The following is a 15,864-nucleotide window of genomic DNA, read 5'->3' as shown; positions in this document are numbered from 1 at the left end:
GCGCTGATTGGAGAACCCATGGCTGTGCCGTGAACCTGTTTATACATCACTCCTTGGAAAACCAAGGTTGTACTAGAAAGACATAATTCAACAGCACCACATATATCTTCTATGTTTAGGTGGGATCTAGCACTTAAGGTATTATCCTTTTGTAAAGCCAACCTGACACATTCTACCCCATGTGCTATGGGGATACACGTAAATAATGATATAACATCTAATGACATCATCATCTCGTCCTCCCCTATTTCTTGACTCCTTACAAATTTCACAAATTCTACACTGTCTCCAATGACCAACGCGGACCGCCCCACAACCGGGGAAATCAGCTGCGCCAGATATTTGGATAAAGCATACGTAGGGCTAACAATGAAGGAAACTATGGGCCGTAATGGAACATTCTCCTTGTGTGTAACCCATAAAACCTGGGCAGTCGACACCCTGTTGCATGCATGGACCAATACTTGTCCTTTGGAATCTTTTCCATTCTTAGCCAGGAAAGTAGCATCTTATTTACACACTGTTCTAAGCTAGCCAAGGGGTTTCTGTGGATAATCTTATAAGTACCACTATCACCTAATAAATCTAACACTTTCTTGTGGTAATCTTCTTTGTTTAATACCACTGTTGATCTGCCTTTATCTGCTGGTAGGATTATAATATCTTCGTCCCGTTTAAGTTCTTCTAGTGCTGTCTTCTGTTTCGGGGTAAGATTTGGAGCAATCGTTTTTGCTTGGCCCAGGATGGTGACAGCTTTAACACGAATTTGATTAGCAATATGTTCAGGTAATTTGCTAATTGCCCTCTCAATACCCATAGATCTTTCGGTAATTGGAGGTTTAGGGGGTAGTAATGCAAACTTAGGTCCAAGAGCCAATAGTCTCTCTTGTTCTTGGGTTAACGATTTTCCACTTAAATTCTGAATAAAGTTGGAATGGTCGCTACCCCTAAATACAGTGGACTGCTCCTCTAATAACGTGTGAAACTTCCTAATATGTCTCTGTTTATATGAATAGGTAATCCTATTCGTCCTCTCCAGAACTAACCTCTTCACACCTATCAGGTGTAGGGGGGACAATCTACTACTAATATCACCTAATGCTACATCAATCAATCTCCTACTATGTCTCAAGTCATCATGAAGTTTCTGAATCCATGTATTCAAAACCTTCTATTGATACCATGTGATAATCCTGGACAAACGGGCATCTTTAAATGGTGCCTTGATCCTAAATCCATGTGGCATAAGATTATGATCCCTGCAACGGTAGGCAAACCTTAAGTGCTCTTGCTGTTTGGACTCAGCTAAGCTATATCTTTGGAACCATCGGATGTGCCGCAAAACTGTATGGGATAATTTGTTGGGATAATTTTTCGCGAGATTGGAGTTCCCTATGCGTAAGTGGAAATGATATGTTGATGACACGTTCACTATTGTAAAGAAGGGGAGAGAGGAAGATGTGGTCTCGTTTCTCAATGGTTTCTCCCCCTTTATAAAATTCACCTCTGAGGTAGAAATAGATATAGAGATAAGATGTGGTCTTGTTTCTCAATGGTTTCTCCCCCTTTATATATTCACCTCTGAGGTAGAAATAGATAAATAGTATATAGAGAAGGCCCCAGACTTAGAACTAAGGTTTATAGGAAACCAATGTGTAGGGGCCAGTACACACATTATAGGACGGCACAGACTGTCCAATATAAAAATAATGTGGCCAGAGCAGTTTTGGGTAGGGTGAGAACATATTGCAGTACCCCTGAGGAGGGGGAGAAAGAAATTAGGCAAATCATGACGGATCTTATGAGGTGCAGTTACCCCCAGAGGGTCATTGATAAATTCAACAGAGAGGAAGAGCCCAATCGGGTAGTTCCGCCTGTACCGCTTACCACAGTGTATGTTTCCCTACTATCCGGGCCTGTCAGATCGCATTGCGAGGATGCTTCGCGACTTTCAGACACGCTGTGTGCAGCTTCCAGGCGGGAGGTTGCACACAGTAGTGTCACAGGTCAAAGACCCCATTACTAGGGATTCTAGTAATGGGGTCGTATATGAAATCACATGCCCGGATTGTGGGGAATGTTACGTGGGGGAGACAGGACGGCGTCTCAAGGGCCGTCTGGGGGAACATTCACGAGCGATACGGACCGCAGAGCTCAATAAATCCGCCATTGCCGAGCACTATTGGGAAAAACAACGCCAGATCTCCCCCGACAACACTGTCATCCTTGACCGGGCACATAGATTCTGGGACCGCAAGTGGCTGGAAAGTCTGTGGATTGGATCCTCTGGTATCAATAGCATGAACAGAGACAGGGGAGTTAGGCTTCACCCCCTTTTTGAGGCGGTGGTTTTGGCCAGAGATAAACATTTTAATTTTCCACGTCTCCAGGCCACTTCTGGTTCTGGTACAATGAAAGGAATGCTGAGTATGCGCCTTGTCATCCACGTGTGCCGTGAACCTGGTATTTAAGGATGTGTCGCTTAAGTCTCACTATTACTGAGGAAGGAGGGAGACACCTCCGAAAGCTCTAATAGTGTTTTTATTGTCTTTTTATCGCTTTTATATTTATATTTTAATGCATTTTAACTTATTTACTTATTTTATTTTTGTTATAGTTTAGTTTTTTGTAAATAATTAAAAAGTTTTTGTAAATAATTAAAAGTTTTTGTAAATATTATTTTACAGTCTTTTCTATCATTTTATTTTATTTTATTTTATTTTATTTCATTTCATTATTCAATCAGTCATAAACGGTTGGTGTGTGTGTTTAAAATTGGAGGTATGAATTATCCCAACCTCAGAGGCCTTATTGCAGATATAGATTATCACAGATTTTCTCCGCTCTACAGGATAAAGTCGCTTGCATTCAGGCCTTAGGATTTCTCATCTTCAATCAGCTATAGAGGTGGACCTGTTAGCTTTGGCTTTCTTTTTTTTTTTTTTGCCAGTGGTGGGTGCCAGTTATTGAGAGCAACACCAGATGGTGCTATGCTCTGCCTCAGTTATCATTTCGACCTACAGGAAGGCAGGTCCAATGAAGTGACTTTCACAATTTTTTCCCTAGCATGTGTTATTATTATTAGTGGCATATAATCAGCTTTAAAGCATCAGTCAAAAAAAAAAAAAAACCTCCCACATCACTTGTCTACCACCTCCAATAATTTGTCTAGTTCTTCTTTTAATTTATTCAAACTGCCCACCTTCACAACACCAAATGGAACTTTCTTCCAACAGCAACCACCAGCTAATTGAAGGCAAACCTCACATCTACCGTGTAGAGTATGAACAAGAGAAACAATGCCATCAGCACTGAGCTTACTCAATCCGTTCAAAGCTTTAAAAACTTTGATTATATCACATCCAGGTGCCTAGTCTCAAAACGCTGAAATCTGCAGAACTGAAGCCTGTACTGGTAAGAGCATCCTTCACAATGAGTTGGCATGGTATTGTACTACCTCGAATAAGTAACACTTCGCCAATGGAGATGACTATTGTTACTTATTCTCAGAGGATACCACCACCCAGACAGCACTATTTCAAAGCTTGCTGGCTCTTCATCAGTGGGTGGGCAGGTACCCTGGTGTTGCAATAGTGATAAACCAGTTATGAAGTATAACTGAGTTGTCACTCTATTGGCGGTGTTACTTATTCGAGGTAGTACAATACCATGGAAACTCATTGTGATGGTATTTACAATATAAGCTATAATCAAAATTATGCCAATTTAACTTTAGCGTTAGTATTAGTAGAGGCATATGATGCAAGAAAGCAAGCTTATGCAGCATCAGCCAAAAAAAAAAAAAAAAAAACCACTCCCATTTCACCCCTCCGTTCGTTCGAAATACCTGTCCAGCTGAGCCTTAAATTTATTTTGGCTATCAACTTCCACAACAAGCGATGGAAGTCTGTTCCACCAACCAACTACCCGCTGACTAAAGGCAAATTTCTGCACATCTATCCTACATCTGTCTTTCCTCAATTTGAATTTATGCCCTCTCAGGTGATTATTCTGAGCAAGAGGAAGAATCCCATCTGCATTGAGTATTCTCAAACCATTCAAGTCTTTATACACCTCTATAAGATCACCTCGCCGGTGCCTATTCACCAGACACTGTACTTTGCAAAACTTAAACCTTTCTTTGTAAGAGCAACCCTTTGTTCCATTCACTAATCTTATTGCCCTTCTCTGGACTCATTCCAGCAGCTCTACATCCTTCTTGAAATAAGGCCTCCAGACCTGTAAACAGTACTCAAGGTGTGGCCTGACCATTACCTTATACAAGGGAATAATCACTTCCTTATCCCTGCTAGAAAAATTCCTGTATATCATTGACAAGACACCATGAGCTACTCTTCCAGCCCGTCTGCACTGCTCAGAGAACTTCATATCTGCCAGCACAATTACCACCAAGTCCTTTTCATTCTCTACCACTGTAAGTGTAGTACCACACAGTTGATACGTTGCGCTGGGGTTACTGTTTCCCATATGTAGTACTTTACATTTGTCAATGTTAAACTTTATATTCCACCTCTCAGCCCATCTGCTCAACCTTTCCAGATCCTGTTCAGCAGCAGCATAGTGTGAGAAGTGTCCTTAACAACCTTGCCAACCTTTGTATCATCTGCAAACTTGGACATTAAGCTTGATACACCACCACCATCAATGTCATTTATAAATACAGAAAACAACAATGGATCCAACACTGAACCCTGAGGGACTCCACTAATAACATTAGTCCACAATGAGCATTGTCTATTGATTACCACTCTATGTCTTCTCCCCCTCAACCATCCCTTTATCCATAGCAGCAATTTGCCTCCAATGCCACACTGCTCCAATTTGTACAACAGCCTTCCTTGTGTAACAGTATCAAAAGCCTTTCTAAGATACAAATATATAATATCAAAGTTATTCCCTGCATCAAGTTCTTATGTGACTGCATCATAGTATCCAATCAAATTGGTCAGGCAAGACTTTCCCTTAACAAAACCATGCTGTGTCCGAGCTATAACTGAAGTCTTGTCTAGATGATCCTGCAGTGCTTCTTTAACCAGTGCCTCCATTAATTTTCCTGGAACAGAAGTTAAACTCACAGGTCTATAATTACTTGTGTCAGCCTTTGATCCTCCTTTGTGTATTGGGGTCACATTTGCACATCCCCTGTCTATGGGTACCTCCCCTGAGTCCAAAGAAGCTCTCATAATTATGGTTAAGGGTTCGCTTACTTCCTTTGCTGCCTCCTCTAATATAACTGGATAGATCCCATCCACCCCAGGTGCCTTTTTTATGTTTATCCTCAACAATTTCTTCTCCACATTACTCTGTTATTACAAAAATCATGTAGCTCACTGCCAGAGTTTAATTCACCTCTGGCATTCCCTTCCCTGAATAACTCCTCATGTGTGAATGTAGATGCAAAATACTCATTTAGTTTGTTAGCCACCTGAGCAGGATCCTCAACTGTTGAACCATCAATATCCAGTGGCCCAATCTGATTCAGCCCTTTCCTTCTAGAATTTAGCATTAGCATTAGCATTAGTAGAGGCATTTGATGCAAGAAAGCAAGCTTATGCAGCATCAGCCAAAAAAAAAAAAAAAACCACTTCCACTTCACCCCTCTGTTCGTTCAAAATACCTGTCCAGCTGAGCCTTAAACTTATTTAGGCTATCAACCTCCACCACAAGGGATGGAAGTCTGTTCCACCAACCAACCACCCGCTGGCTAAAGGCAAATTTCCGCACGTCTATCCTACATCTGTCTTTCCTCAATTTGAATTTATGCCCTCTCAGGTGATTTTTCTGAGCTAGAGGAAGAATCCCATCAGCATTGAACATGCTTAAACCATTCAAGGCTTTATACACCTCTATCAGATCACCTCACTGGTGCCTAGTCTCCAGACACTGTAATTTGCAAAACTTAAGCCTTTCTTCGTAAGAGCACCCCTTTGTTCCATTCACTAGTCTTGTTGCCCTTCTCTGTACTCGTTCCAGCAGCTCTACATCCTTCTTGAAATGAGGCCTCCAGACCTGTATACAGTACTCTAGGTGTGGCCTGACCATTGCCTTATACAATGGAATAATCACCGCCTTATCCCTGCTGGAAAAATTCCTGTATTCATTGACAATACTCCATGAGTTACTCTTCCAGCCCGTCTGCACTGCTCAGAGAACTTCATATCTGCCTGCACAACCACCCCCAAGTCCCTTTCATTCTCTACTACTGTCAGTGTAGTACCACAGAGTTGATACGTTGCTCTGGGGTTGCTGTTTCCCATGTGTAGTACTTTACATTTGTCAATGTTAAACTTCATTTGCCACCTCTCAGCCCATCTGCTCAACCTTTCCAGATCCTGTTGCAGCAGCATAGTGTCAATAGTGTCCTTGACAACCCTGCCAACCTTTGTATCGTCGGCAAACTTGGACATTAAGCTTGATATACCATCATCAATATCATTTATAAATACAGAAAACAATAATGGACCCAACACTGAGCCCTGAGGGACTCCACTAATAACATTAGTCCACGATGAGCAGTGTCCATTGATTACCACTCTCTGTCTTCTCCCCCTCAACCACCCCTTTATCCATAGCAGCAATTTGCCTCCAATGTCACACTGCTCCAATTTGTGTAGCAGTCTTCCATGTGCAACAGTATCAAAAGCCTTTCTAAGATCCAAGTATATAATATCAAAGTTATTCCCTGCATCCAGTTCTTTTGTGACTGCATCATAGTATCCAATCAAGTTGGTCAGGCAAGACTTCCCCTTAACAAAACCATGCTGTGTCTGAGCTATAACTGAAGTCTTGTCTAAATGATCCTGCAGTGCTTCTTTAACCAGTGCCTCCATTAATTTTCCTGGAACAGAAGTTAAGCTCACAGGTCTATAATTACTTGTGTCAGCCTTTGATCCTCCTTTGTGAATTGGGGTCACATTTACACATTTCCAGTCTATGGGTACCTTCCCTGAGTCCAAGGAAGCTCTCATAATTATGGCTAAGGGTTTGCTTACTTCCTTTGCTGCCTCCTTTAATATAACTGGATAGATCCCATCCACCCCGGGTGCCTTTCTTGTGTTTATCTTCAACAGTTTCTCCTCCACTTTACTCCCAGTTATTTCAAGATTCTGTAGCTTACTGCTAGAGTTGAATACACCTCTGGCATTCCCCTTGCTGAATAACTCCTCATGTGTAAATGTCGATGCAAAATATTCATTTAGTTTGTTAACTAAATGAGCAGGATCATCAACAGTTGACCCATCAATATCAAGTGGACCAATCTGATTCATCCCCTTCCTTCTATAGTTTACACAAGTAAAGAACTCTTTGCTGTTTTTCTTTGCATCCCTTGCCAAGGATTTCTCGTAATCTGCCTTCGCCTGCCTAACCTCCTTTGTAACTTGGTTGCATATCAACTTGTATTTATCATAGGCTTCTGTGTCATGTGTTAATTTGTAAGTATCCCATGCATTTTTCTTCTCTGCCATATGCCTCATTAGTTCATCTGACATCCATTTTGGCCTAAACCTTGAACAATATTTCTTAGTTGGTATGTAAAGCCTAGTAGCTTCCAAGATAAGTTCTTTGAATGCTTCCCATTTTGAATTTGCTGTTGGTAACATCATCAGTTGGTCCCACTGTATAGAATTTAAATACTGTCTCAGTCCATCGTAGTCGCCTTTACAGAAGCAATAACCCTTCCCTTTACCCCTAATGGTAGTTACCTCTTTGAGTAAATCCCACTGCAGCACACTGTGATCACTGCCACCTAGTGGTTCATTTATCTGCAGATTCTTAATGCATGAAGAATCACTGCTGATAATCAAATCAAGAGTATTACTCCCTCTAGTTGCCTCCCAAACATGCTGATGTAGAAAACAATCATCCAATAAATCCACAAAAGCCTTGCTAGTGTATGAGTGACCAACCCACAAATTCCAGTCAATATCTGGGAAATTAATTAATCCCCCATTATAAGACTCTCTGATTTACTGGCCTATTCTATTTCCCTGTACAGTTTCTTATTATACTCATCAGAGTCATTAAGCTTATAGCACACTCCTACTTTCAATTTTGATCTCCCAATGCTTATGTCACACCAAACTGACTCAACATTGCACTGTCCAGCTATGTCGACTGGCTTCACTTCCTTGGATTTTATGTGTTTCTTAACTAATAGCATAACACCTCCCCCCTTCCTATCCTGTCTATCCTTTCTGTACATATTGTACTCCCCAAATTCCAGTTCTGCATTCCTTATATCTGTGTGACACCACATCTCTGTTATATTCCAACAATATCTGCCTTTGATGTTTTGAGCAATACCTCAAATTCATCAAATTTATTTACCAAACTCCTAGCATTGGTGTACACACAAGTATACATGCACCTGTTCCTATTCTTAGCTACCCTAACACAACCCATGTGTTTACTTGTACCGCAATGACTCCCAGCAGTCTCTGAAATATCCTGCATCTTGTTTTCCAGGCTGCTGCTCATTCCAATAGAAGCAGTGGAAGAATCACTTTCACTAATAGATTAACAGTAGCCAGTGGCTACTGTTAATCTATTAGTCCATGTGTCCTCCCAAGCTAGCAGTTTTCCAACCCACCTAACACTGCCTCAACAGTATCAGCAAATATTCTTGCACCCTTTCTATTAAAGTGTATCCCATCCCTGTAGAAGCAGTCTCTCCTGTTAACAAGTACAGACCAGGCTGAAAAAAATTCTACCCCTTCAGCCTTGCACAATCTTTCCAAGGCAGAATTGATCAACAAGGCTCTCATCATATACACCCTCCTATTGTCTGAGCAGAATTGCAGGCACTTCCAATTCAACCCTAATTCACGGCTTTTTTTTTTCAACAGTGATCTGTACTTGTTAAGTAATTCCGCCAGTCTCCTACTCTTAATATCATTAGTGCCAACGTGTACAACTATATCACCTTTTGTGCCCTTAAAAGATAATATCCGCTCTATAACGTCATCAACCTTTGGCCATGGCAGACATACCCTGGTCATGTTCCATCTATCCTTTTTACAAAGCATGTTCCCCATTTCCCTGACAATAGAGTCACCAACAACTACTAGTTCTTGTGGGACCAGCGCATTCTGCCTTGGGAGTTGCCGCTGGGTTGCGTGATGACCAAGTGCAAGCTCTGGCGTTGATGTGGGCATCTGAGAGCTTGATGGGCCCCTCAATTTAGATCCTTCCAGGGCATCCACCCTGTCCTTCAAGCTCTTATATAGGCCTATAACAACGCTGAGTTGTCGCCTGATTTCCTTACATCGCGCACACACAAAGACATCCCCCGTGGCAATATCATGTCCCGTACATGACTGCTCCACAAACATCAAGCAAGCAGTGCATTTTAAAAGGCTGTGATTCAGACAGCAACTGCCCCCCCCTCAGTTCTCCCCTGAGCCACAGCACTACCATTAGCTTGAGCCTTTTTTTTTTTGCTGTTCTAGTCTGAGTCATGATTTCGATTTAATTTCAATAAAATTTCAATTTCAGTACAAAATTATAACCCTAAACTTGTATCCCAACACAGTTATAACGCTATATATATTTTTCAGTATCGAGTATTATCTACAAGTTCCGTTTATATAACTTCCGTATCAAGTTATGTATTAATTAATTATGTTACGTTTGTAATCTAAGTCATTATATGTATTTAGTTAAAAATTATAATTTAATTGACAATGAAGTTTAACAAGATTAATAGATTTTACTGATTAATTGACAATATTATATTATATACTACACTAACGCTATCTAGTTCGGGATATAATGTTGAATTGTATAACAATGGTGGCAAGTTACGAACAGTAAATCTACGGACACTTAAGTATTAATTTACTTCCAAATCTCGCTGTGTCAATTCAGAATAAACTAAGGATCCTGACTAGATCTATAAGCTACTTATAGAAAATAATTTAATATAACAACTGGTCAATAAAGCAGCTAAATATGGCTAAAAAACGTCTCGTTCAGCAGAGCTGCAACTTGTAACACGTGGATTTGATACCTTTACCGATACTAAGTAATACCTACAAAATCTCTATCTAAGTTAAACTTCGCTATCTACCAAAGTAGTTAAACTTAACTACTTTGGTAGATAGCTACGTTAATTGATGCTTTCGCACTTACCCATATGTTGTCACTCTATTGGCAAAGTGTTACTTATTCGAGGTAGTACAATACCATGGCAACTCATTGTGAAGGTATTCACAATATGAGATATAATCAAAACAATGCCAATTTTACTTAACTACTTTGTTGTTGTTGAGTTTTTAGGAACATTAGCAACTAAAGCCATATTGCTCCGGGGATATGTGGTGGTCATTCCTTGCCTTTCCGCATTCTCCGTATTTGGTGGTCACGGGCTCGAACCCCGGTCTAATCAAGAAGCGTGTGCTATGCACTGCTCCTGCCTACATGGCTATGGAGGCACCTTTAACTACTTTGGTAGATAGCTACGTTAATTGATTATTTCGCACTTACCCATATGTTAGTCATTCTATCTTGTAGCATGAGGCTTTTGTCCTTATATATTTTATAGTTTATACTACTGCACACCTTCAGGCATCATCTCTCATATTGTGAAGTTATACTTCATAACTAGGTTGTCACTATTGCAACACCAGGGTACCTGCCCGCCAATGAAGCGCCAACAAGCTTTGAGACAGTGCCACCTGGGTGGTGGTATCTGCCGAAAATAAGTAACAGTAGTCTTCTCCATTGGCGAAGTGTTACTTATTCGAGGTAGTACAATACCATGGCAACTTGTGAAGTATTCACAATATGAGATATAATCAAAATGATGCTAATTTGACTTAACTACTTTGGTAGATAGCTACGTTAATTGATGCTTTCGCACTTATCCATACAATAACTTATTATTGTTGAAATGCAGTCTCTACATGAACTTACAAAACTATTTACTATTGATTTCTGATTGCAAATATTACCTGAAAAGCATAGCTATTCAACATTAAACAGTAACTGAATAACTACCACTTCCGAAAATAGTTTAAAAGATTTATATTAAAATCAACCAAAAAAAATAATAATAATATTGGAAGATATCACTATCAGATGAATTTTTTTTTTAAATTCTTGAATAAACTGAATAATAATAATAATAATAATATCAAAGATGAATAGCGGGAATATGGTCAGAACCATAACACCACCTACACAGTCCCAGCATTAATATACTCCTTCAGGATCACAGATCAGACCAACACTGAGCTGGAGAATATTAGGAGACTCACAGGATAATGACAGCCGCCAACACCACCACCACCAGAAGTCAGCCATCTGACCACAGCCCAGAAAGAAAGATGAAGGGATTTGTCAGAACTCACTGAACAACAGAAGAAGGTGATTAAGAACCTGTAGGATTACTTCCAGCAAAACACAGCATCAATCTACCAAGCCATAAGGAAGACAGACAAAGTACACACCACCCAACCTCAACAAGGAAATCCCGCTCACACAGACAAAAGAAACAAAGATCCAGATGGACGAAGAAGGCACTCCATGACAGACCAACAAGAAGTTTAAATAGATAAGATGGCTTCTAATGCATAGCTTACAAGCGGGAGGCTCTTCCCTAAGATCGGAATGATGCTAATAACCCAAGACCAGGTAACCAACACCAGGAACTATATCACCAAGGACTGTGGAGTAACAAATGACACATGTCTACGATGCAACAAGGCCCCAGAAACAATCTAGCACATCGGTGCAGGATCACACTACAGTGTGATCCTCAGAAACACAACCAGGTGGCCGAGATAATAGAAGAAACTAGAGCAAAAATACCAGCTGATCAAAGAAAGATTACCAAATTACAAGTGTGAACCTCAGGCTGTAGGATTACAGCCTGAGGCTCACACTTGTAATGACATGCCATCATAACAGACAAGACAATCCCACACAACACACCAAACATAACCCTCATTGACAAGAAGGAAATGGCTACCTACCTGATCGACACAGCAGTGCCCAACACTGACAACCTCCAGAAAACCTACAAGGAAAAGACAAGGAAGTACACAGACCAAAGACAGGAAGTCAGAGAAATGTGGCATATGGAACAGTAATAACCATCCCGGTCACTGTGTCAATCACCAACACTGTGCCAAACAGCCTCCATAAGAATCCAGCAGCAACAGGCCTCACAGAACTCCAAAAAGCTGTGATCCCGAACACATGTAGGATAGCCAGAAAGTTCCTCAACCAACAGTAATAATAATAACAATAGAAACCGAACACAACCAACCAGCCCAAGCACTTGGTACCAATACCTGTGACAGGGCAGGAAAAATCCCATAAGGAGAAAAATAATAATAATAAATCAAATTAAAGATATACAACTCTTACCAATTTTGTTTCTCAAGTCTATACAGTGTGATATGTGTGGGAACTGAAGAATTTTCTTCCATTTTTTACTCTTACCCTTGTTACTATCAGCACCACCTGAAACAAATAAAAGTCATTTCATATAACAAAGGTTTCAAAATACTTAGCAATATCACATTATGTAAAAATTACAATAAATGTCCAAAGGGTATTTCCAAACCCTAAAGAACTAAATACAGTGGACTCTTGATTTTCCAGTTAATCCAAAAATATCGAAATATGTTCAGTAAGCTACGTAAAAAATATGGAGATAGAAAAAAAAAAAAAAACAAACAACTTAGCATGCACTACTCACGTGTCCAAAACAATGCTTCCCTTCATTTTTTACGATGTCGTGTATGGTTTGGTTACCAACATTATAATGGTTCATTAAAGATTTAAAGGATGCACAGTTTCAAACTTTTGAATAATTTCAAGCTTTTGTTCAATTGAAAAACAACTCTTTTGCATTTATCCATCATTTTCACAATTTCTAAACAAAAAAAAATATATTTACTATAAAAAAATTTCAAAATCCCTGACATAAATAACAAAACAAAATTTGTCTTTTTGAGGTGTGACAAAACACAACAATTGATGCAACGCACACAAAACAAACTAAACATTTTTTTTTTTTCTTTTTTTTTTCTTTTTTTTCTTTTTGAGCAGCGGGTGTGAAGACAGTAGGATTTGCGTGATAATAGGTACATTAATCTTCCAACTACAACTTATAACACCGCTTATTTATGACTTGCAAAACATCTATTTAATACTTGAATTTTGATTTCCAGTTGATTTTTTTTATTTGGAATCTTGAAGTGTCCCGGTTAATCCAATTCCGGTAAATCGAGAGTCTGCTATACCCTTAAATCAATTTCAAGAATTAAAAATTATAACAAGTTAATCTATCAATTTTGTCAAGCTATTAATTTTTCTTTTATTTAAAAATATAATTTAAAATATGACACAAGGATAAATCACACATCATGTTATCAATACAAAGTTGCTGAACAATGCCAAATTTAGGCACTGTTAGTCTGGAGCCCTGGTAAACAAACAGTAATTGCATCAACCCAAAGTTCTCTAAAAATTTGGAACCCCCAAGAAACAGTGCCACTGCATTCCAGTAAAACCAGAAGTGACTAAGGATAATAGCTATTTGATCATAACCTCTACACTGTCTGAAGAGTGCACTGGGTAGTGTGGAAGTACCCTATTTCAGCAGGTCACTATTTGAGCAGTGGGCTCAAAATTAACATGAAAAAATGCAATATTACTGTTCTGTAAATTATACAGATGCATATTGCCTGAATTTAGCTTTATTTAACATTGATATTTAAACTGATGTTTTCTCAATTTTTATATATATTGTTATACATTAAAGAAAAAAAAAAAGTACAAAATGGCAACTACAACTTATAACTATAAATCTGCAATAATGATCATTATTTAATATATTATCATACCAAAAGTTAAGACCACTTCAAGTTATGCACTAAATATGTATTTATTCCAAGAAATTAATAGCGTACTGGCCAACTGTTGGCCTGTTCAATGCATTGTGAAAGACTTGTAATTTGTGGTAGAAAACTATTGGTACTATGTCCCAATATTCCTTTAAATCATTTGTAAGCTCCAATAACAAAGAGAGTTGTCTTGACATTGCCCTAATTCTGCATTCCAGTTCATCCCAAATATCTTCAAATTAGGCTGAGGTGAGTGCTCGCCTCAGAGTGGCCACTATGACTTCAGATGTTATTCTCAACTTATGCATTCACAATCCTTGCATTATGATATAGAGCAGTCATGTTAGAAGATGTAATGGCTGCTTCCATAAAATTGTACTGGACATACAGAATTGTTCCAATTATCAATGTAGGGTGCAGCATTCATGGTTCTGTGCACTGCATGGTTCTTTGGCTATTTCTCGTGGTATGAATGGTATGAACGTGGTATCAACTGGTTGACCTAGTTCACACCATGAGAAACAGCCACAGATCATCGCTCCTCCTCCTAACTTCATAAATGGAACAACATACTTAGGTGGCAAGCTCCAGGCACCCTAAATACCCAAACACATCCATCAAAACAGAATGCAGGCAGCATGACCGGTCATTCCACAAGCCTGATTTCCACTGATCCACAGTCCAGGTTCAGTGTGTAGGCCCCATACCATTCCAATCAACAGAGTGAATTTGTCTTTGTTATCAGAAGCTTATGGACTGCAGCTCTTCCATGAAAATAAAATTCGTGGAGTAAGCTCTCAATCTGTCATGGAAACACTTACACCTATAGCCACTTCCAGCTCAAACCTCAAATTCTCAAGTCTGGTAGCAAGACGAAGTAACCAGCTATCTCAATGTGCATCAGCTGCTGTCAGTCAATATTAAGCCTACTTAGCCATTTCTTGGACTCAGTTTCACCTCTGGACTTCCATTTTTACATCAGTGACAACTGTCAACTTTGGAATGTTTAATTCCTGAGTAACAGAAAGCACACGTTTTCCTGACATAATATCCAACTATTCTACCACTTTGAAACTCCATTAGCTCCTACCATGTGGTCATTATCATTCAGTGCACAAATTTGAAATGAATTAACTGCTAATCACTTTTACAAGCCAATATATTTGCATATTTTGTAGTAACAATTTCTGCAATCAGAGAGGCATCCCATGACCTTTATTAGAATAACATATCTGTTCATATTAAATACAGGAAAATTCTAAATTAATAAAAAGTGAATTATGTGAAATGTTTTGATATAATGAGTACTTTAAACTGCAGTGATAATGCAATAAGAGTGGTGTGGAGTTATCTTATTTGAGCAGCCCCATTTCAGTAATTCGATTTGAGCAATCCTTATTTCAAATTAATTTCAGTAAAACTGGACTTATCTGGAATATATAGTACTTCAGCCATTATCTGGCTGGAATACTATATATTAAGTCCAAAATAACAACACACTTCACTTTAATTCAGATTTTCACCACTCTGATAAAGTAAATCCTAGTATTAAACAGTGTTGGTAAAAGCCCATTTAAATGTCATGCTCACATCCCAGAATAAAAGAAGGGCGGGGGAACATCGCTGTTCTACAATCAAGCCATCCTCACCCTTCAGAACAGCAACTCAGATGATTACGAAGCACTCTATGCACTGCTTAAATTGAGGTCTATTTCCATTGAAGTCGTTGTCATCTACATCCCACCCAATCCTACAAAGGAAACAATGCAAGCGGTGACCAACTGAATCCTTCACCACCTCCACACCTCACCAATGAAAATTGTCTGTGGTGACTTCAACCTCCCTCCATGTCTGGGTCATATGAAAATAACCCCGGGGGCTCACATCTGGTGAGTATGGGCTTGGCAAACCCAGGGTCCTGAGCTGGATATCATCATTCTCCTCTTTGTTGGTGATTCCTTTCTACTTCTCTCTCTCTCTCTCTCTC

General features: G+C 39.4%; 1 protein-coding gene across 4 annotated transcripts in view; it reads right to left on the bottom strand.

Annotated features, from left to right (window-relative positions):
* LOC150078261 (G protein-coupled receptor kinase 2-like) overlaps positions 1-15,864 on the bottom strand; it is a 527,814-nt gene that overhangs the window by 343,498 nt on the left and 168,452 nt on the right. For all 4 annotated transcript variants that reach the window (XM_090385326.1, XM_090385325.1, XM_090385328.1 and 1 more), the window contains exon 2: positions 12,394-12,489. In XM_090385326.1, coding sequence (XP_090241452.1) covers positions 12,394-12,489 — 96 coding nt within the window. The remainder of the gene's footprint in view (positions 1-12,393; positions 12,490-15,864) is intronic.

The sequence above is a fragment of the Mastigoproctus giganteus genome, chromosome 11 (assembly GCF_048544385.1).
Source record: "Mastigoproctus giganteus isolate SK-2022 chromosome 11, ASM4854438v1, whole genome shotgun sequence".
Taxonomy (NCBI): domain Eukaryota; kingdom Metazoa; phylum Arthropoda; class Arachnida; order Uropygi; family Thelyphonidae; genus Mastigoproctus; species Mastigoproctus giganteus.
This window is presented reverse-complemented; position numbering and strand designations above follow the sequence as displayed.